At 33.8% G+C, this 22,217-nt stretch overlaps 4 protein-coding genes and 1 pseudogene across 5 annotated transcripts; 3 read left to right on the plus strand and 2 right to left on the minus strand.

Moving 5' to 3' along the window:
• The first annotated feature begins 326 nt into the window (after window positions 1-326).
• LOC104729839 (uncharacterized) lies at window positions 327-1,158 on the plus strand. The gene is made up of 2 exons (XM_010448864.3): window positions 327-815; window positions 889-1,158. The coding sequence occupies exons 1-2, from the start codon at window positions 452-454 to the stop codon at window positions 981-983; spliced, it is 459 nt and encodes a 152-aa protein (XP_010447166.1). The 5' UTR covers window positions 327-451; the 3' UTR covers window positions 984-1,158.
• Window positions 1,159-5,547: 4,389 nt separating this feature from the next.
• On the plus strand, window positions 5,548-8,155 carry LOC104729840 (cold-regulated protein 28-like). The gene is made up of 5 exons (XM_010448865.3): window positions 5,548-5,987; window positions 6,741-6,902; window positions 6,990-7,182; window positions 7,595-7,710; window positions 7,794-8,155. The coding sequence occupies exons 1-5, from the start codon at window positions 5,805-5,807 to the stop codon at window positions 7,827-7,829; spliced, it is 690 nt and encodes a 229-aa protein (XP_010447167.1). The 5' UTR covers window positions 5,548-5,804; the 3' UTR covers window positions 7,830-8,155.
• Window positions 8,156-8,402: 247 nt separating this feature from the next.
• On the plus strand, window positions 8,403-11,941 carry LOC104729841 (pollen-specific leucine-rich repeat extensin-like protein 4 pseudogene; annotated as a pseudogene). Its single transcript, XR_015574978.1, has one exon. The product of XR_015574978.1 is annotated as a pollen-specific leucine-rich repeat extensin-like protein 4 pseudogene (transcript).
• A 3,106-nt stretch (window positions 11,942-15,047) lies between these two features.
• LOC109128048 (uncharacterized) lies at window positions 15,048-15,570 on the minus strand. Its single transcript, XM_019233747.2, has one exon. The coding sequence runs from the start codon at window positions 15,429-15,431 to the stop codon at window positions 15,222-15,224; it is 210 nt and encodes a 69-aa protein (XP_019089292.1). The 5' UTR covers window positions 15,432-15,570; the 3' UTR covers window positions 15,048-15,221.
• A 3,225-nt stretch (window positions 15,571-18,795) lies between these two features.
• LOC104729843 (serine/threonine-protein kinase SRK2E) lies at window positions 18,796-22,009 on the minus strand. The gene is made up of 10 exons (XM_010448868.3): window positions 21,142-22,009; window positions 20,728-20,802; window positions 20,533-20,634; window positions 20,393-20,446; window positions 20,214-20,306; window positions 20,045-20,137; window positions 19,716-19,820; window positions 19,519-19,617; window positions 19,184-19,382; window positions 18,796-19,087 (listed from the first exon to the last, which is right to left on the minus strand). The coding sequence occupies exons 1-10, from the start codon at window positions 21,310-21,312 to the stop codon at window positions 18,990-18,992; spliced, it is 1,089 nt and encodes a 362-aa protein (XP_010447170.1). The 5' UTR covers window positions 21,313-22,009; the 3' UTR covers window positions 18,796-18,989.
• Between the last annotated feature and the right edge of the window lie 208 nt (window positions 22,010-22,217).

The following is a 22,217-nucleotide window of genomic DNA, read 5'->3' on the forward strand; positions in this document are numbered from 1 at the left end:
TTTTTACTACTAATTAAGGTCAGTTATGGTTACCTTCTAGTAGACATGATGATGACATCTAATAAGTAAAATGTGTTTGCTTCGTTGCTGGTAAAAAAAAAAAAAAAAAAGGTAAACAAATCAAATTTAAAATATTAGAGAAAATCTTTCTCATTTAAGAAAATTATATTTCCCATTTAATCAAACAAGCCATACCAATTTTAGTTAAAAATCAAAAAAAGTTAAAAAGAAATCGGAAAACATGGTATTAAAGTTTAATGACACTTTTCAAATATTAACATTTTTATGCTAATAAATAAATAAATTAAGTGTATATATATATAAAGAAGTGCTCTGCACGCGTTTTTGCCGTATAGATTTAAAACACCATCAGAGAGAGAGAGAGAGATTATTAACCCCAAAACAGAGAAGAAGAAACAAACAAAAAAAAAAAAACCTAGCCGCTTTGAAAATGTCGAAACGATTTGCACCACCGCCTAAACCGTTAGTAAAACAGCATTCATGGTCGCCAGATGCAGATAGAGAAGAAGCTTGGCTAAAGAAAAAGGGAAAGAGGCCATCGGGACGACTTGGTCGGAGTAAAAGCGTGTCGGATGAAGATCTTGAAGAGCTTAAAGGATGTATCGAGCTTGGATTCGGATTCGAACCGGATTCGCCTGATTTAGATCCGAGATTATCCGAAACTCTACCAGCTCTTGGTTTGTATTGCGCTGTGAATAAACAGTATAGTAGCAGATTGTCACGAACTTCGTCTCTTTCGTCGATCGCTTCGGAAGGTGAAGTTAGCAATTCTAGCACGACGATCGTTGATCAAGGTATGTGTGAATTTTTTAATTTTTGTGATTTTTTTTTTTTGTGTTTTGATCTGACGGTGGAGAATTGGAACAGGTGATGATCCGGAGACGATGAAGCTGAGGTTGAAGCAATGGGCACAGGTGGTTGCTTGTTCGGTGCGACAATTCTCCGGCGAACCAAATAATTGATGTTTTTCAATTTATGATTAATGAATTTTACTTTCTTCTACGGTTGAAATTAATTATTGCTTGTTTGTTCTGATGTGATGTACAGAGGAATGACAGTTTTGTAATATAGATTATATGATTTTAGAAATTCAAATTTAGAATTCTAATTAATGGTTAACCAAAAATTATAATTTTATTTCTTCCTTGTATGATTTTTGTTTGCTTTTTATCTTGTGTGTGTGTGGTAAGAGCCGATTAATGTGGTACTATATTATATGGGCTTTGATTGGTGACACAAACAAAGTTTTACCACTTGTATAGTTTTGATTTTTTACCGATCACAAAAACTTTATCAAAAACTTTATTAAAAACTTTACTTTCAGCTTTTTTGTACAGCTTTCCTGTACAATTTTTTTTTTACATTTTTGCACTATTCCGTAAAAGCTTACAGCTTCAACTTACAGTTTTTGTGTACAGTTTTGGCTACGTTACCAATCACACCTATGAATTATGAATTGTGAATTGGTTGGAAGAATTGTATTTTTTTTTTCTTTTTCTTTCTCAAACTATTAAAGATATGGATCAAAGCCTTATAGAAATGTGTAAGCATAGCCATCGTGAGAGGTTTAGGATGTAAAATATCTTCAACTATCACGATTTTGGCTTTTCTTTTGTACCTTAACCAAAAAAGGTCCGGGCCGTCCGGCCGTGCATATTATATTTGGACTCGAGACCATAACCTGTTACATTAGTCTTTTTGGGTCGCAATAAGTTAAGCTCCTCTCCGTTGCTACTATTCGGATTTGAAATTTCTTAGTTCTTTTTGGTATACCCGAGCTACCGATATGGCGATATCACAAGTGTTTCAGTTTTGATGTCATTTTACAATGTCGTAGTGTATACAACGGACGGTTGATTTAGCTATTTCGTGAAGTTCACAAAATCGTAGCATTTGTGAGTTTGTTACTATGACATCAGACGATACTTTGTTAAGTTTTAAAATGATACTGCACCATGTTCGTTGAAAATTTATTAAAATCAGAGATTAGTCACCACAAGATAAATTAAGCGTCTGTAAACATAAACATACTAGCAAGGATTCTACGATGAGGATGTCATGTTTATTAGTTTAAAGTATATGCAGATTACCAACATCCCCAAAACATGGTATAAAAAAGATTAAAAGATCTCTTTTAGAACAACTACGTAACTGTTATGGTCAAATGTTGTTTTCAGTTCTACACAATTATCTTGAGTGATTTAAGTGAAAACACGAGATTGTTGCATGTTCAATTGCCGACTGAAACCGACAATACATGAATAGATTATTTTATTTTATTTTTTTAAGTGTACCAACGAAAAAAAATATAATCATAATCCACAAACATGAGACTAGCTATTGAAGCGTTACGTACATAGTATGTAAAGTGAATTTGGTCAGGTTTACGTACGAGTGAGTAGATATCAAATTATGTTAAAATTTAGATCCACATTTTTACAAAGCGAACTAGAAGCATCCCTGACTAGAAGATATGGTTAGCTTTAACCTAATTATAGACCGTAGGCTTTTGCTTAAGAAAACATCAAGAAAATTGTAATAGCTATCAAGAGCTTATAAAGAGTTGTATATTATTGATAAGAGTACATAAGAGGATCTTAATTAAGAATGATCTCAATGGGCCGGGTAATGTACATATATATATATCTAAAATAAAGAATCTACGAAGTATTAAAAGAATGCATTTGAGATGATTGATATTTCTTAATACTTAATGGGGTGATGTTTCAGTTTGATATGGTGACCGAAAACGAGAGAATCCGCGGTAGGTGACCGTGGAGGCAATCGAATTGTTTACAAAACCTTGTAAGTTGTAAGAATCGATCTATCTTTAGTTTACTACTAGAATAGAAATTGTAAAAGTTGTAGTATATTTTATACATAAACAATGCACAATCTTTATATATACAACAAGCAAGGATCTCAAAAAGAAGATCTCGATGGATATATAAATGTATACACATCTAGCTCCAAGGTAGAATCTATGGGGATGTATTGAAATAATGATTTTGGAGGATTTGATGGGATTTAAAAAATTTGGAATTTTTGTAGATTTTAGGGAATTTGATATGATTTATAGGAAAATTCTTTTCAAATCCCACCTAAAACCATGAGATTTAGATTTCTGTATTTTTAACTAAACAAATCCTCTCAAATCCTCCAGAATCCTTAAAATTTATTAAAATCCAAATCCACAAATTGTTTTGAATAACAGTGGATTTAAAGTAGATTTTTAAATCATCAGTTCAATAACAATGGATTTCAGGAGACTTTTTAAAATCCATGATTGAATAACATAGGATTTGTAATTTTACACAAATCACTTAAAATGTCAATTTAAATACACCCCTCTATATATAAAAAAGATATATCGAACCAATAGCAAAGTGGTCTTACATTTAGGGATATAAAGAAGTGGTCGTAGACATTATTAGAAAACTATTATTGTCGCGAGATATTTGTTTTGGGTTGTGGAAAGAAAAAGGGCAGATATTTTTTTTGGTTTGAAAGGAACGGAGCGGCAGATATTTTTTTTTTCGAACCAACCACTGCACACGTCAGCAAATGTCTCTTAGCGCTAATTTTAATTAGTTTTTTTTTTTCGCATTTATCCTATCAACTTTTTTATAAATCTAATCATATTTTAATATTTATTGTCGTCATCTCATTATCCAAATTCAAATCATATTCAATCAAAGTTAATAAGTGTATGTATAAATAACCATTTTTTTGTTGTTTTTAATCTATTTTTTTTTCGATCAGCAATCTAGAAACATTAGAGAACTGAGGGGGTAAAAAAGATATTAGAGATGTTACAACTTACTAGTTAAACGGATACCATGATCTGTAGTTCTGTACCATCAGCATTGCAAAAGATGAGGCAAAAAAACAAAACAAAAAAACTCATAATTTTACCATAAAATTATAGTTTCGCATTTCATTTTAGTATTTTCATATTATTTAGATTTCTTAATTAAAAGTACACGTTTTATTTACGGTAACGAACATGGAACTAAGAGCATTTGTGACAAACCTTTTGACCCATTCTTTATATGCGAAGACAGTTAAAACAAAACGTGTTTTCAGACTCTTCTTTATAATTATGTTCAGCAATTAGCATCAGACTCTTCTTCTTGATCCAATCCTGACCATTTTATTGTATAATTAAAAAAGCTTACACAAAGTACTCTTGACGAGTGTATTGCGTGTTGGACCAACTCATGTTGAATGAATTTGTTTCGAGAATCTCTTATGTTTTTAAGCTTACGACGAAGTCATCATCATTATCATCTCTCCAAATAAATTCATTGATAAAGGATGCATCTACTTAAACCTTAAAACTCTGAAATTGTAATCCAAAAAAAAACATATGCTATCGTAAGACCAAAACCCTAGATAGAGAAGCTCACACGTAGGAATCCTTATCTTTAAATAAAAATGAGGTGATTGATCATTGTCAAGTGTAAAATCTTATCAGATCTCTAATTTAACTTTTAAAAAATATTATAAAGTAAAATAAAAAATAAAAAAAAAATGATAAAAAGGACAAGAAACCAAATTAAAATTCTGACATAATTTTTAATAGGGAATATGCACTAGATACCACAAAAATCAAAAGTAATTAAGAAACTACCATAGGGTCCACATGGCATTCTCTCTCCTTATATACAATTACTTTTATATCCATTACATATATTACATGTTATTTTAAAAAATATCATGTCATTTTTGTTTTTTGAACGAAATTATATATCGGTTTGGGTTCACAAATGAAATGATTAGAGTTTAAATTTTACAATTAGAACAAAATTATATGTCGGTTTGGGTTCACAAATGAGATGGTTAGGGTTTAGATTTTACAATTAGAACGAAATTATATGTCGGTTTGGGTTCACAAATAAGATGGTTAGGGTTTAGATTTTACAATTAAAACAAAATTATATGTCGGTTTGGATACACAAATAAGATGGTTAGGATTTAGATTTTATAATAAGAACGAAACTATATATCGGTTTGGGTTCACAGATGAGATGGTTAGGGTTTAGATTTTACAATTATAACGAAATTATATGTCGGTTTGGGTTCACAAATGAGATGGTTAGGGTTTAGATTTTACAATTAAAACGAAATTAGATGGTTAGGGTTTAGATTTTACAATTAAAACGAGACTATTTGTCGGTTTGGGTTTACAACTAAACGTTATTTAGTTCAATATAACATGTAAAATATAAATATTACATGCTATTTTAAAAAATCATACCAAATCTTTCACTCTTTCTATCTAACAATAAAACAAAAAGGATTATTGTGTCTTTTTACTTTAAAAAAAACGTAAGTCTTATAATATTTACCTATAAAAAAATGTTATTAGGGTATTTTTTTTATTTTTCTTCATATTTGTGCTATCTACTAATATTACCCTTTTTAATATGGGACGAAGAGAGAGCATCCATTCTCTATTTCTATATTAAGTTGACAAAAAAGAAAAAAAAAAAAATTCAGAACCTCCTCCAGAAAAATATCTCCGGGCTGATATTTGTCTTGAGATATTTTCATTTTTTTATCAGCGACTCTGATGACGTGGCATACTATGACACGTGTAAAAGCGACGCCATGTGGATATTTTCTCTTCCTCTTTTTTTCCTTTTTCATCTCTCTCTTTCTATTTCTTCTTCATTCTCATTCCCCTCTCTCTCTCTCTCAAGGTCTCTTGGCTCTTTCGTAGAAGAACCATTTTTTTTTAATCCTAAAGAGATATTATTGTTAGTTCTTTGTGTGTGTTTATGATGAATCAGAGAGGAACGATGGAGAATGATTTCAGGGTGAATATTGTTTCTCTGGAGATGGATCGAGGCTCCTCCTCGGCAGCGTCTTCTGAATCTCATCAGAGCGAGTCGACTCTCTCCAACTCGCTCGAGTCCGGTGTTACCGCTGATTCCTCTCCTTGCGATGCTGATTCGAAACTGGTAAAAAAAACCATAACAAAATCTTCCTCTTTGCTTCCCTTTCTAGGTCTCGTTTTTGATTCTTAGAGAATTTGAACTTGATTCGTATATTAGAAGGGGAAAAAAAAATTATATATCTTTTTCTGCTTTTATGGAGATTTTAGATATTTTCGTAATGAGATAAGTAAACACACACAAACCAAAAAAAAATATCTTTGCTTTTTTGGTTTGTTCTTATCGATTTGGAAACTAAATTTATTTATGTTAGCTTTTGTGTTGTTGTTATATATGGGAAGGAAACTTCAGATCTGTTTACAACAGGTTTCAAACCAATGAATTGTATTCTAAATGCGATTGCTTTGGGTTTCTTTTGTCCCCCCCCCTTATTAGCACTCCACAAGATGATTTCAAAATTTTCAACAACTCTTTGGACGCCGAGGCAAATCTCTTTGCCTGATCTGATGATCTTGAGATCTATTACTAACTAACCCCTTGTGATATGTATCAATCATAATCCATTTCCTACGGCCAATTCCAATAACTCCTTGCTTTTAAACTAGTAATTTATAGTTGGTGATTAGTGGTTGCAATTGCAAGTGGTACATATCACACTTTTACTCAATGATGTAACCTTACATTGTGTGGTCAAAAGTTAAAATTTGTTGCAGCTGAATGTAATACTGGTTGACTTAAGTGTGTTGTGTAATGGTGTTTATTCTCTTGTTGAATTCTTCGTGCGGTATATTAACATCATTGCCGTTTCTTGTTTTGCAGGATGAATGTGTTGAGTGGACGAATGAGAAACACAACTCATATCTCGATTATTTGGAGAACTCTTTTGTTAGGCAGTTGTATTCCTTCCTTGGAGGAGAGACTCAGAAGAGACTTTCTAGAACTCGTGATGTGCAGTCTAAACCTCGCAAATCTACTGATCAGGTTTGCTGATTCTCTTGCTGTTTTCTTTTATGACCTCGTTTGTTTTGTAATCCCTTCAGTGAAACTGACAACAATCTTGTTTTGCAGTTTACTGTCTTACAAAATGGCTGCTGGCAAAAGGTTAACTTTGGAAAGAAACTAGCTCATTTGGAGACGTCATCTGAGTTTCGTCCTCAGAAAAATACATTAAGAAGCAAGCCTCAAAATTCCAACGGAAACTACACCATGGGAACTGCTGTCCAATGTCCAAGGACATGTCATGAAGAAACCAAACACTCAGGTAACATTTGCTTACCTAGTTCAGTCGAACCCCTCTTGATGAGTTATATGTTTGGCATCTTCCCTTTTTGTCCTTTTCTTCTTCTTATGGTCTGTGGTACCCAATTAGACTATACTATGTTCATATTGTAAAATCTATTTTAGAATTAGGCGAAAACTTTTGATTAAGTCAGTTCTTAAGTTAACTCTGCATTGGCTTTTAGAAGGCTTTGGTGCAGAACATAGAGTTGATATGACTTGAGGATAATCAAAGAAGTGAAGGACATGTATATGAGATCTGGTCTGCTATCTATTTATCACCCAACCCACACATGAATGTCTTTTGCTTAGAACTTGTGTGCTCGTCTCTTCCTGATGGTAAAATTATGTCTAGTCTAAACTCTCGCCTCCATTGATTTTTCTTGTATCTACAGAGGCGTCAGGTCAAAATTTCAGAGAAGAAGAAGATGAAGAAGAGGAGAAGGAAGAGGTGAGCAGAAAACGCGAAAGAGAAGCAAATAACGATGATAGTTCATTGAAGGAGGATCAGGTAAATATAGATAAAGAACACATACCAAACAACATCACTTGTGATGGTGAAGTTTTGCTAAAGAAGCTGCTACATATTCTCAGGTTGTGCCGGTAAGGATGGTGAAGCCCAGAATGTGAAAGCTTTAGGAAGTGTAGATGAATTACTTATGAATAGAGATAAAGAATAGAAAGTGTGGGTGACGAATGTGGAGATGGTTTTGTTTGTTGTATAGAGTGAGGCTAAAGAGAGCCTTATAAAGGGATCTAATGGGATGGAAATAGCATTGGTTTTTTTGTTTCTTAAATTTTGTCTATGTTAACTAGGAAATATTTCGTAGTATTAGTATGATCGGCAAATTTATATTCTTTTTTATTTTTATTTTTATATATCATATATATACTTTACACTTTTAGAACATTGTTTTTTTTTCCAAAATGAAATTTATAAATTCTTTAAGAAGTAATTGATTCTTTTCCCATCTTACTGTCAAGGTAAATATACCTTAGAAACATGTACACAACTTATGTCTTGTAAAATCAGTGCCGGTTTTAACTAGGTGGGTGGGCAGTGCGACCGCCCCGGGTACATAAATTAAAGGGGCATATACGTATAAGAAAAGGGATACAAAAAAAATTTGTAAGTTAAAAAAGGTACAAAAAAAAAACTTTGTAAGTTAAAGGGGCACAAAAAAAAATTTGTAAGTTAGAAAGGGGCAAAAAAAAGAAAATTATATGAACTAAAAAGAACCAAAAAAAATAATTAATAAGTTTTTCAATAGGTTGAGGGATATTTTTTTTTTAGTTTGGGTAAGGGCATGTAATATATTTAAGCCGGCACTGTGTAAAATGTAACGATTTGCCACGGGGAATGGTATTATACTGCATAGTATAGTAAGTAATGCGATTTTTATTTGGATGGCGATTTTTTATTTGACAAGTTATTGACATGTATAGTCTAACGATTTATATTAGCAATTTAGCCATTCATATTAGCGGAATGGCAAATTTTTAACCGTTCAGTGAAGTTTGTAAGGATCATGGGGTAGACAAGGACGACGTGGCTAATCGATGAGATTGCAAGTATAGGAAATGACAAAGTTTGATACTTCTGTTTTCACATCATTCTTAGAAAAAAGATTTTTAATTAAGAAATTTTGGGTTATTCTAGGGAATCTGAAATGTTTAGAATAGAGAAGAAACTGCATATCAGAAAAAGCCGAGGGAGCTCTGGTGAAGAAACAATGAATTTTACCATTGATTGTGTCTTGATCCCTTGGATTATCATATAAACATCGTTCGTAATCCCTCAGGGGAGGTATCTTGCAGCACACGTGAACTGGTGAGAGACAAATAGGGTTTGTGTCATTGCGTGATGTTCGGTAATGAAATCAACTACCTCTCGTTTTTTTGAAGGATGTGTCCTATAATAGTGACCGGTTTTGATTTAGAGAGTCTGCTTTAGCTTTTTTACTTGTTTCTTTTAACCACCATTTCTATTATTGATAATATGTCCTCCGGATCTGAAGCAAAATCCTTAAAATCAAGAGTTGGCCTAATTATAGACAAAGTATGTTAAGGGAAACCGTTGGTGATTGCAAAATGAAAAACCGTTAGCTTATTAATATAATACAGCTTTGTGTCCTTCCCGAACCCTCTCATGCCCTTCTATAAGCAGCCTTGGGCCTTTTCCAAGGTTTTTGTTTTAGCCATGGCTAAACCTCCGTCCTTTGGCTGCTGCTTCTTCCTCTTATTCTTCTCCTTCCTATCTTCTCCCTTTGTCACATTTGCCTTAACCGATACAGAAGCTGCCTTCATTGTGCAGCGACAGCTCTTAACGTTACCAGAGAATGGCGAACTTCCTGATGACATTGAATACGAGGTTGATCTCAAGGCTACATTTGCCAACACAAGGCTCAAGAAAGCTTATATAGCTCTTCAGGCTTGGAAAAAGGCAATATATTCAGACCCGTTTAACACCACGGGAAACTGGCATGGCCCGCACGTGTGTAGCTACACCGGTGTGGTTTGTGCGCCAGCTCTTGATGATTCCGAGGTCACGGTTGTAGCTGGTGTTGACCTAAACGGTGCTGATATCGCAGGACATTTGCCTGCTGAGCTTGGTTTGATGACAGATGTTGCTATGTTCCATTTGAATTCAAACCGGTTTTGCGGGATTATACCTAAAAGCTTTGAGAAGTTGAAGCTAATGCACGAATTCGATGTCAGTAACAACCGTTTCGTTGGAACTTTCCCTGACGTTGTCCTCTCTTGGCCTGAAGTCAAATACTTCGACCTTAGGTTCAACGATTTCGAAGGTCAAGTCCCTCCTGAGCTTTTCAAGAAGCAACTTGACGCCATTTTCTTGAACAACAATAGATTCACCTCGGTGATTCCTGAATCTCTAGGGGAATCTCCGGCCTCGGTTGTGACTTTTGCTAACAATAAATTCACCGGTTGTATCCCTAAGAGTATCGGCAATATGAAGAATCTCAACGAGATTGTCTTTATGGACAATGCTTTGGGAGGTTGTTTCCCGTCCGAAATCGGCAAGTTATCGAATGTGACAGTTTTCGATGCAAGCAAGAACTCGTTCATAGGTCGTCTCCCGACTAGCTTTGTCGGGTTGACCGGTGTGGAGGAATTTGATATCTCCGGGAACAAACTCACAGGACTTGTACCGGATAACATTTGCAAGTTGCCTAATTTGGTGAACTTCACTTACTCGTACAATTACTTCAATGGACAAGGAGGTTCGTGTGTTCCAGGTGGTGCTCGCAAGGAAATTGCATTGGACGACATACGTAATTGCTTGCCTGCTCGACCTGACCAACGATCTTCCCAGGAATGTGCCGTCGTGATTAACCGCCCAGTTGATTGTAGCAAGGACAAGTGCGCTGGTGGCGGAGGTGATGGCTCTTCAACTCCATCGGAACCATCGCCGGTTCCAACTACGCCGGTTTACAAACCAGTGCCAGTTCCAACTACGCCGGTACACAAACCAGCGCCAGTTCCAACTACGCCGGTTCACAAACCATCGCCGGTTTACAAACCAGTGCCAGTTCCAACTACGCCGGTACACAAACCAGCGCCAGTTCCAACTACGCCGGATCACAAACCATCGCCGGTTCACAGACCAGCGCCAGTTCCAACTACGCCGGTTCACAAACCATCGCCAGTTCCAACTAAACCGGTTGACAAACCATCGCCAGTTCCAGCTCCGGCAGTTCCATCTCGGCCGGTTCAAAAACCACAACCGCCAAAAGAGTCACCGCAACCGGATGATCCTTATGATCAATCTCCAGTGACGAAAAGGCGCAGCCCTCCTCCACCTCAGTCACAACCTCCGGTGATTCATTCTCCTCCTCCGGCTCCGGTACACTCTCCACCACCGCCGGTGCACTCTCCGCCACCACCGGTTCACTCTCCGCCACCTCCGGTGCACTCTCCGCCCCCACCGGTGCACTCTCCGCCACCGCCGGTGCACTCTCCGCCACCACCGGTTCACTCTCCGCCACCGCCTGTTCACTCTCCACCACCACCGCCGCCTGTCTACTCTCCCCCACCTCCACCGGTGTATTCGCCACCGCCGCCGCCTGTCTACTCTCCCCCACCTCCCGTCTTTTCGCCACCGCCGCCAATCTACTCCCCGCCGCCACCACCGGTCCATTCGCCACCGCCACCTGTTCACTCGCCACCACCGCCACCGGTTCACTCCCCGCCCCCACCGGTTTACTCTCCGCCGCCACCAGCACCTGTTAGCTCACCGTCGCCATCGCCAGTCCAACCTTCACCAACACCAACGGTCTTTTCGCCACCGCCGTCACAATCTCCGCCAGGAACGCCGAAGATCAACTCCCCAACGGCTCAAGCACCAGCTCCAAGTGATGATGATTTCAGCATACCAAAGTTCATCGGCCACCAATACGCATCCCCACCGCCGCCAATGTTCCCAGGCTACTAATATCAGTCGGAAGAGAAAAGAAGAAGGCTATATATGCGTAGCAGCTCTGTATCGTCTTTGGACTATTTGTAAAAAAAGAAAAATTTGAGGAAGAAGAAGAGAAACGGTAAAAAAAATATGACATATCAAAACAAAATGAAGAAGCAAACAAAAAAAAAAGAAAAAAGAAGGGTAATGTAAAAAAAGAGTTGTTGTTGTTTGTTACAACAGGTCGTATATATTTACTTTGTACATTACAACTTCTTATGGTCGATTAAACTTCTACTAAGCAAAAGAGTTTGTTTTCACACTCTTCTCTTCTTCTAAGTTCTAACTAATGGTTTATAATTTTTAGTAAATCTTATACTATGAATGAACTTTGGAACAAACCAACTAGCAAGATCGATTATTCTTGACAATTGATTAATTAAAAAGTCTCAGCGTTGAATATATAGGTAATTAAATGCAAAAAAAAAAGTGAAAAATATCAAGTGATTTGTGTAAAATTTACAAATGTTATGTTTCAACCATTGATTTTAAAAAGTCTTATTGAATTCACGGTTATTGAATTGCTGATTTAAAAATCAACTTTAAAATCCACAGTTATTCAAAACAGTTTATGTTAGGCCTGGGCACTAATATCCGTTACCCGTACTCGACCCGTTACTCGGCTCGTACCCGTCCCAAAAAAAGGGTACCCACAGCTTTAGGGTCGAGTAAAGGGTATTATATTTATATTACCCGTGAGTAAAGGACGAGTATTGGATTCGACAAAACAAAGAAGAACAATGGAGAAAGCTGTTTTTGTCTTTACGTCAATGACTCATAAACTGTATCTGCCTCAATTCTCGTCCATGTTCAGTTAGTATCATTAATTGTTTCCGTGAACATCCATCTTCTTTTGGAATTGCAGATATCTGTACGTATTTAATTATTTTTTATTTTTAACAGATTTTCTTTTTTCTTTTTTGTCAAAACCAAAAAAAGGACTAGATTATTACATAATAGTATGTACTATAATATAATATACTCCTTTTAATACATACATTATATGTTGACCTACTATGTTAAGGGAATCTTAAATCTTAATTGCAACGTTTATTCTCTGGAGATATGAACACACAAAAAAATACTACTTTACTTGATAAAGACATCACTGTTTTTGTAGTATTATTATCAGCCAACTAACTCATTAATGTGAGATGCTGTTGTGTTACGTTACTTTCGTCTTAATCTATTCATATATTTGGCAATAAGCTTGCACAATTTTGTACTGGTGAATTATGGAAACTTTATTTACGCATTGCTTTCTGTAGAAACTTGAACTACATACGCAGTCTGGTCTGTTATATGTATGTATGTATGTTTATAATGTTCCGACTGCTTTTGTTTTTTGTTTGGGTTTCAAGTCTCTCTCTACTCTCTAGGATGAGGGATCGATGAATATACGTAGTAGTAGTACAGTACTAGCTTGGAAGGCATGGGCTCGACCAACAAAGCTAGCTAGTTCTCAAGCACTAAACCATTATATTTTGTAACATAATCATCAAATGTGGTATGTATAAAATAAATATGTCAATCTGATCCGATCGTAAATAATGCAAGCATAGTCAACTCATCGTAAGCCACAACTCGTTTTCAAATGGTCAGGTATCAACTAAATTTTATAATATGTTTCGCAGCAAAAAATATTAACGTAAGTTGAGAATGACAACACGTACAATTGCATTAAGTTTTAAGTTAATAACTACTCTCGCCCAACTTTAAATAATTGAGTTTGTTCCCACCGGATTAGCTTTTGGTATTTAATTAACGTTTGAAAGATGAAACTGTTAACTCTCTAACTAGAACTGTCAATACCGAATCTTAATAATACTACATTTTCTAATGAAATTTTTTTTATACATGGACTACATTTTCCATTTTACCGAAACTAGAGCTTCAATTACTCGGACTTTTGATTGGGTTGGATATCAAATTAGATACATGTGTTATATATAGCGTATATATTAGTTCTAAAAAAAACTTTCAATTTGAAGATTACGAGTTTGAATTTGGAAGGTGAAAAAGAGGAATGAACCAATCATTACAACCGTCATCATCTGCAACATGATCAAGACGCATCGTGCGTGGTAGTGGTAGTCTCTAGATCTTAACCCAAATCCAATTTACCGGCTGTTGCTATCTTTAGCGTCACCTCACACCTGACACTACACATGATGGTTTTTTTTTTTTGTTTCTTGGTGATATATAAACCTACTTACATCGCATCGGGGGTCAAAATCTTTCAACCTTAAAACATAATTTGTATTTACGTTGTATTTATACGTAAAAGTCCTTTCTGTGAAAAGTTTTAATAATCCATCATGAAAATTACAATTTCACCCCTCGAAAAACGTTTTTTATTCATCAGTTTTCGTTATAAACTATTCTGCAAGTTATTAATTAATTTACATCTAATGCTAACAATGACAAATTGTATGATTTTATTGCATCAATAATATCCTAATATATAAAAAAGTTTTTTTTTGTTGTTTTTTCTTAATATATAATGTGATATGGTAAAGTAAAGATTAAAGAAGTGATCTAATGAATATATATAGTACTAAACATTAGATCATTTCTTTAATCTTTACTTTACCATATTACATTATATATGAAGAAAAACAAAACAAAAAACATAAAAAAAAAAAAAAACATTAGATAAGTACATATGTTTAGTAGTATTATTTTCGTGATATTCAATGAACTTGGACGCATATGTACTAAAATACATATCTTCTCACGTGAAATACATACTAAAATACATATCTTTATATATTACCCGTTTATTTTTGTTTTTTTCAAAGAAATGTATATACGAAAAACAAAATAATGATAATGGCCGAAGTATACAAACTAAACATTTAAACATGTATATTCCTTAATTATATATGTAAGAAACATCTTTTGAAAATTGTGGAGCTTTGAAGTAGATATTTTTCGTGAACTATTTTAATATAGTTAACCCCAAGACAAGACAATTGCTCAAATGCCTAGTTAGTTAGTTACTGATCATTACGGGGAATGGGGATAGTATACATTAACCGATTTAACGAACCATGTTCAATTCCTATAGTTTTATTTCTTCTTCTTTCCAAATATAAGAAAAAGTCCAAACCCAGAACACCAAGGCATCTCCCAAAACTAATCAAAAGCATCATAATAATTAATTGAATATAACTTTCCGTGAAGTACATAAGGAAGAAACATATGAAAACATTAACAATTTTTTTGGTTGAACCTGGACTTAGCTTAGGGGGCAAATTGTTTCCGCTGCACGTCTTAATATTCTTCAACCCAATTGCGTGTATTACTTTGTTTATTCTTTTTTTTTTTTTTTTTATCCTGCAAATTGTTTGCTTACACGATATGAATCCAGAAAAAAAGGAGTTCAATAGAAAGCTGCAAATCTGATTTTTACAAAGAAGAATCAACAAGAGTAACACTTAAATATCTACAACCAATAATAAAAAAAAAAAAAAAAAAAAGTAATAAAGAAGAAGAAAAAGAGAAAGAAGCAGAATATAAAATTTCATGTTTCTTAATTTTCAAGGGAAAAATCCAAAGAGGAATGGAGAAGGGTGAGAAGCGGGATACGGGACGAGGCCTTGTCGGATTAGTCGACGCGGAGGTTGAGGAGGAGCACGGTGGTTGAGGTTTTGCCGCATAACAATTTGGACGGCTTCAGCCACCACCACCACGAACTCCATACCTATCTTCATTAGCTCTATACACAGCTCTATCCTTTTTATCACCATTTTTTTCTCTTGTTTCTTTTTTTTTCTTCTTCTTCTTTAGAAATCTTTGCTTTTCTTTAAAACTCTCTCACTTCATGCCTCTTTCTATTTATTATATCTCTAATCTTCAGATGACGTACCCACTCCAAATTATATTATTATATATAATTTTTTTTTTGGTTTGTTTTGTTACGATAGAGACTAACAAAAAATAGGAGGAATCATTTTGAAAATTTATCCACATGACAAATTTGAAGTTGCCAATTATACATTATATACAATATATCATATATAAATATATTTATATTATCTATTGAATTTATAAGTTTTTAAGATTAATATTTGCAAATTTCTCTAAAAATTTGGGTGTGGAGCGTGTGGCTTTTGGACGCTCCGAAAGGACGAGCTTTTTCTTTTAACCCACGCGAGAGACTCTCTCTCTCTCAAAACGACCGACAAAAATATTCAGTAAAACGAGATATGTAATGCATTTACCCGAATTCTGTATCACGTAGTTAAAAAAAATATATTATACTAATGTTTTCACTTTTTTTACTTGGCAGTTTAATGATTTTCACTTATTTTTGGATTTAATGCCTCCACTTTCTTTTGGTAAATTTTCAGTTATTTTTGGATTTAATATATATAGGTATAGTATACATATCCAATCATATATATATTCTTAATTATTCGATGTATTTCATCATTGTAAGATTCAAATTTGAAATAAGTGGTTTCGACTAATTAAAAAGCAATTACAATCTTCGTCTCAGTTATAAATTATATGAACTCACCAGTAAAAAAGTTATTTACATTTGACTTGAGAGTGAAATATACTTCTCCGACATATTGGAAAGTAAAAGCGAAAATTCAACTACTTTTTTGAGCAGATATGATAGTTTAAGTTTTGATTTTAACTCACCGAAAACAAAAGAGAATGTAACTTGAACAAGATTACGTCTCCACTAGCTTGTCCTAATCGTTTCCGTATGAACATACTCAACAGCAGGAAAAATGGTCGTATCCTCCTCATAATAGAGATCTTTCCCCCACACTACGATGTCGAATAAGCCAAGGGCATACTATAGAAATCTATAATTATATTAGTCCTTTTCAAGCAAGTCATTCATTTATTTATCAAAAGGAACATGTCAATAATGTACTTGATTTTTATGAATATCAACATCTTTTTTATTGAACTATATTTTTGTTTAGAAACACCCATCAATTGTCCAAGTCTTTTGTTATGTGACAAAGGAAAAAAAACATAAAATTGTAGCTTTATAATCGTACGGTTAATAAAAATTGTAACAATATGGATATGGAATTATGAAATGAATAGATATTTTGTATCAATTTTACCACATTAGTTTTTTTACCTATTTAATTGGATTTTAAGTAAAATATTTTGGTTCAGCCGATTGTGGAGAGATTTGAAGGCTGGTAAAGTGTCAACACCAATGAGCAACCCTGCAATGGCAAACAGGGCTAGTCTGGCCGTAAATAAGAAACACTTGATGTTTTGACTAGTTTTTTTTTTGTTTTGACTAGTTACAATTTTGTTTTAGTGACAAATCTATCGCAAATTACAATGGATTCATATGATTAATTTGGTACAAGTTATATCTTTTTAATATCTGTAAACTGTTCCAAATTCAGAAATACTAATTTTAAACATATGAATGATTTATGTTTTTAGTGTGAAAATTGAGTAAACTTTGTCATAAATTAAATTCTGTTTAAATTCAAAGTATTATGCGTTTAAATTACACTCAAATTCCATTGACATTATGTAGAGTTTTGTAATAAAAGTAAAACCTTAAAAAAAAACATAATACCACAAGTATCCTTGGAAATCTTGTCAAAGTCGTTAATTTCTCATACCAAACGTCCAATTCGATATTTGTGCAACTATTAGATTAAGACTACGGTCTTTTCCCCTTGTCCAAAAGGGGGGAAAAGCCTATATCGAGAGTGTGAATAGGTCAAATGAATGCTACAAACAAATAGTTGCGAGTAAGAAAATAATGAAGATAAGAAGACAACAATGATATGATATCAGTTGCTAAGGCAGACATATCTCATCTATAGCTCAAAATAATTCAGGTTATGTTACAGTAACAGGAGACACTGTCACATAGGTCGACCATGTAGGTATGCTTCAATATTTTATTTTAATCAAAAACATTGTAATTGCTTATTTTCTTCTTCCCTTTCTTTGCATATTAAACACAATGTATAATACTATTAGTATAAAGTAGGAATAATAATACTCCTGATTTAATATCAAGTTATCTATATATACATTTTTAAGTACATTTTGTGTTTTACCCTTTTAGTTATGGTAATTTAAAATTTTATTTACAATTTTAGTCCCTACAAAATTGCACTAAAAACAGTAAGTGAAATATGGTAAATTTACAAAATCGAATTTTTATTATAGAAACTAATTAATTTTACATAATTTCCTTAGTAATAGCAAATTTGTTTTCTATATATATATTATATGTCTCACTTAAATATTAACAATTAATTAAATTAAATAATTATAAATTATGCAAACAATAATAGTATTCTCTTTTTTTTGGTAAGGCTAATAGTATTCTCTTTAATAGATACAAAATATTATTCTTATTAATTATACATTATACAAATAGTAATATTTCATAATGTTTTATCATGATAAAAATTATAATATTTCATAATAGTTAAAATATAGAAAAGACTAAAAATAAAAATGTGTAATTTTATTACTAAACTAAATTTATGAAAATTTAATATTACTATAAAATATAAAATAAATTTCCTGTGGTGTACCACCCGTTAAATCATAGTTAACAGAGCAAAAACAAAGCTGTGACTGTATGAGTAAGCGCATTTAAACTCACCTTCTAATATAAAGCCAATTACCGTACGTGCGTCCAGTATTTAATATCATATGACATAAAAATTAAATAAATAATTAGATATGCATGAATAATGAATGTCATCTGTCCACATTTTTTTTTTAGTGAAAATGAAAACATCATCGCGTTTAGCTTCAACTATTACGTTATTAGGAGTAGATTTAGTAGACACTCTCTCATCTACATATTACAGAATATCGATTTATTTCTGTTTTGCTTAGTATATTCGATGTAGTCTAGTTGTTAACTTTAGTTTGAGGCTAATATCACTTTGCCTTTGTTCAACTAATCGGATTTATAACTATGAGACAATAAAAAGCAAAAGAAAAAAAAACATGTCCAAAGTTTAGAACTACATCAAAATGAATCAGTAATAAAAGAAATAGCTTGTAAACAAAACTACTTTTTTTTTTTGAACAAAAGTAAATAAACTACTGGTTCTATATATAGTTTTCCAAACAAAAGCATTCAAATAACAATTGATGAAAATGTTTTTTTTTTCTTTTCAATTTTTGTTTAGAAACACCCATCGATTGTTTTAAGTCTTTTGCATATCAAAGATTCAAAGTGTCCCCATTAACAAAGTTGGGACAATCTCAATAGCATACAAGACACCTTATTCTTCAACTTTTTTTGTCATTACATTTTTGTAGCAGAAACCATAGAGGTGGTATCACATTGCATACACAATCTCTCCGCTACTGTCTATGTCAAGGTCATCGAGGTCGCTCTCTAGGTCTTCCTCCATCTCGTCATCTATGTCCAAGCTTCCTGTTTATCCAAATAATGAGAAGTTTTTTTCAAACATGGAGTAGGTAAGAAAAAAAAGACAAGAAATGGGAAAGTTTATGTTTTGTATTGTTTCACCTGTGAGATAATGGTTCAGATTCTGAGTGCCTGCAGGAGGAACAGTTGCTTCTGCAATGATCTGCATGATCTCTTCTATGCTTTGTCCCGGTTGATCCGATTCATCAAACTGACTGTTCAATGTGTTATCGTTCATGAGATCTGCAGGTAGATTCTTCAGAAACCATTCGTGGTTGCTTATTTCAGGAATTGATATCCTCTGCCAAGAAACCAACCAATAGTAGCCAATTCAGCAAACACATTAATAAACATACAAAATGCAAGCAGCTTGTTTCAATCATACTATAAAGAACATTGTTCACAGGTGTGTATATATGCTTTGGGGGTAGTTGTACCTTTGCAGGGTCAGCAACGAATATTCTGGAGATCAAATGGCGACATTCAGGAGATATGTGAACATAATCCGGAATAGCGTACTGAACATTCAGGATTCTCTGAGCAAGAACATAACAGATTTGTTTAGATAGCAAGAAAGCATAGAATCCTTAAGTTACATGTTTCCAACTATTGAAGCATGAAGAAAGGCTCTCACATGTATAGTTTTCCTGAAATTCTTTGGCTCCTCGGGATCTTCGAAAGGATATGCTCCAACAAGCATGACGTACAGAGTTACCCCACATGACCAAACATCTGCAACCTGACCAATTATGAATGCATTTGACCAAATTCAAGAATATGATCAATTTTTGAAAATAGCTCTCTTCACCAAAATGCTACAAGAGCCAAGATACTCAACGAGATTGTTTTCATCAAGAAAAAGCATTTTTCTCCTATATGTATAGAGCAAGAAAGATTTGTTTCTTTGTATAATATATGGTTACTATACTCGTTAGTCGTCTGGGAACTATGATTATAAAGTACCTTTCCATCATATTCTTTCTTTAGTAAAACCTCGGGAGCGATATAAGCAGGAGTTCCAACAGTTGATTTTGGCTGTGAATGTAACACCGAGGACTGAAGAAACACATAAAAAAGCTTAAAGTCACAGTAAAAAGTATAGTTTTTGAAATGGTTGGCAAAGAAAAGATACCTTAGAATATCCGAAATCACAAATCTTTAGACGAGGAGCCGGGCTACCATCTAATAAGGTATTCTCAAGCTTTAAATCTCGGTGACATACTTGCTACAACATAAAAAGTTTATCATTTGTTTCAGCCCTTTTTCACAGAGGATGAAGCATTGATTTTGAAACAGAACATTTCTCATTACCATAGCATGACAGTAACTAACTCCTGAAATGAGTTGCTGGAAGAAAAACCTTGCCTACAAAGTAATATTAATCTCAGTATCTTACATTAACCATTGAAGCAAAGAAGACAAAAAAAAAAAAGAGACAAGAGAGAACAAACCTCGTCTTCGCTGAAGCGGCCTGCATTGCAGATTCGCTCGAAAAGTTCTCCTCCAGATGCATATTCCATAACAATGGCTAAATGGGTCGGTGTTAATATGACCTGAAGCAAACATGAGAATTAAATATAGAATTTACTTTTTCTTGAATGTTAGTTGGTAGTAAGTAAACAGCTTAAAGGGAGTTGAAAACAAACCTCTTTGAATCTTACGATATTTGGATGTCTTAAGGACCTGTGGTTTATTATCTCCCTTTTTACATTTTCATCTATCTGTAGTAAATTCCAAAAAAAAAAAAATCCAACCATTAATATCAAGTTCCACATTCGAATTATCAAAAATCCATACCATCAAAAACACCTATAGCTTTTAAAACAACATTAGACAACACAGACAACAAAAAATACAGAGCATGCAGAACAGAGAAACCATTTACTCATTTCAGCATCAATGATCACAAGTTCAAAACCATTCATAACTATAATATATGACATTAGGAATCATGATTGGATGATGAGAACACAAAAAAATGGATTCTTTTAATTTAAGAACCTAGAGAGGAGTTGAAACATAAAAGTAAAACACTTTTGGTAAAGGAAAAAGAAACTGACCTTCTCACCTCTCTCGATATATTTAACAGCAACAAGCTCGTTACTTTGCTTGTCTCTCATCAATCTCGCAACTCCAAAGTTACCGGAGCCAATATCTTTGACGAGCTCATACCTATCGCTATCGTGCATAATCGGCAAATCCATTGGACCACTCACTGCTGGCCGATCCATTTTTTTAACCTCTTTCCTCTGTCTCTCTGCAACTAGATTACAATCTCTGCCTCAAGAAGAGTAATTTTTTTTTAATCTAAACGTCACCTCGACATCCGAGGAAAATGAACAACGGGTGTGACGTGTAGTAACTTGAGCCGTTGAGAGAAGGGAAGGACTAGTGGGGGTGATCAAGTTATAGTTGTGAGAAAGAGACGTTTCAGAGACCCGTGAAGTATCTAACCAACAACAAGTGGGTTTCTTGAGATCCTTTTTTTTTTTTTGTTCCTTTGATCGCTCGATGATGAAGACCAAAGAAGTAGAAACGGGCTCGTGATCTTGAGCTCTGTTTTTTTTTCTCTCTCTCTCTCTATCTATCAGCTCTCGTTTCCTCTCACCATATATAAAAAGAGAACAGCTTTCTCTGCTCTGGTTTAAACCACAGCTTGAAGTAAGCTAATACAACAAAGTGACAAACATATGAGAGAGAGAGAGAGAGTTTTGCTTTTGTTGAATTATGATTTGTCTAAGTATGGGGACATTGAGCGTAATGACGGATGTACCCCTTCTACTTACAACGTTTGTCAAACAATGGCTATTCTACTCTCTGTAATAATTAAATACTAATAGTATAAGTGTATAAGAAAACAATTAATTTCGATTTTAATATGAAGTTATGAACTCTGAACTTAATTTTAAGTATTTAATATTCGAATCTGTTTTAGTGAGGTTAACCTCTTCATAATATAATCATTTGTAGTATTTTATCTTATTGTAAATAATATAGCAAAGATTTTTTTTAATTGAATAAAAATTATAACAATTATTGAAACAATAAGAGATTTTGAATTAAATTTTCATCAAAATTTTTTTAATAAAATAAAATAAAATGAAAAAAAGAAGTTTTAATCTCAGAATTAGTTGTT

This window comes from Camelina sativa, chromosome 12 (genome assembly GCF_030686135.1).
Source record: "Camelina sativa cultivar CO46 ecotype springtype chromosome 12, ASM3068613v1".
Taxonomy (NCBI): domain Eukaryota; kingdom Viridiplantae; phylum Streptophyta; class Magnoliopsida; order Brassicales; family Brassicaceae; genus Camelina; species Camelina sativa.

Coding starts and splice junctions, on each gene's coding strand:
- LOC109128048 (XM_019233747.2), bottom strand. CDS start 15,431: ATGGTGATAAAAAGGATAGAGCTGTGTATAGAGCTAATGAAGATAGGT.
- LOC104729840 (XM_010448865.3), top strand. CDS start 5,805: ATGATGAATCAGAGAGGAACGATGGAGAATGATTTCAGGGTGAATATT. Junction 5,988..6,740: donor GCGATGCTGATTCGAAACTG/GTAAAAAAAACC, acceptor CTTGTTTTGCAG/GATGAATGTGTTGAGTGGAC. Junction 6,903..6,989: donor CTCGCAAATCTACTGATCAG/GTTTGCTGATTC, acceptor CTTGTTTTGCAG/TTTACTGTCTTACAAAATGG.
- LOC104729839 (XM_010448864.3), top strand. CDS start 452: ATGTCGAAACGATTTGCACCACCGCCTAAACCGTTAGTAAAACAGCAT. Junction 816..888: donor CACGACGATCGTTGATCAAG/GTATGTGTGAAT, acceptor GAATTGGAACAG/GTGATGATCCGGAGACGATG.
- LOC104729843 (XM_010448868.3), bottom strand. CDS start 21,312: ATGGATCGGCCAGCAGTGAGTGGTCCAATGGATTTGCCGATTATGCAC. Junction 20,635..20,727: donor ATATCGTAAGATTCAAAGAG/GTTTGTTTTCAA, acceptor TGTTTGCTTCAG/GTCATATTAACACCGACCCA. Junction 19,821..20,044: donor AGAAAGAATATGATGGAAAG/GTACTTTATAAT, acceptor ATAATTGGTCAG/GTTGCAGATGTTTGGTCATG.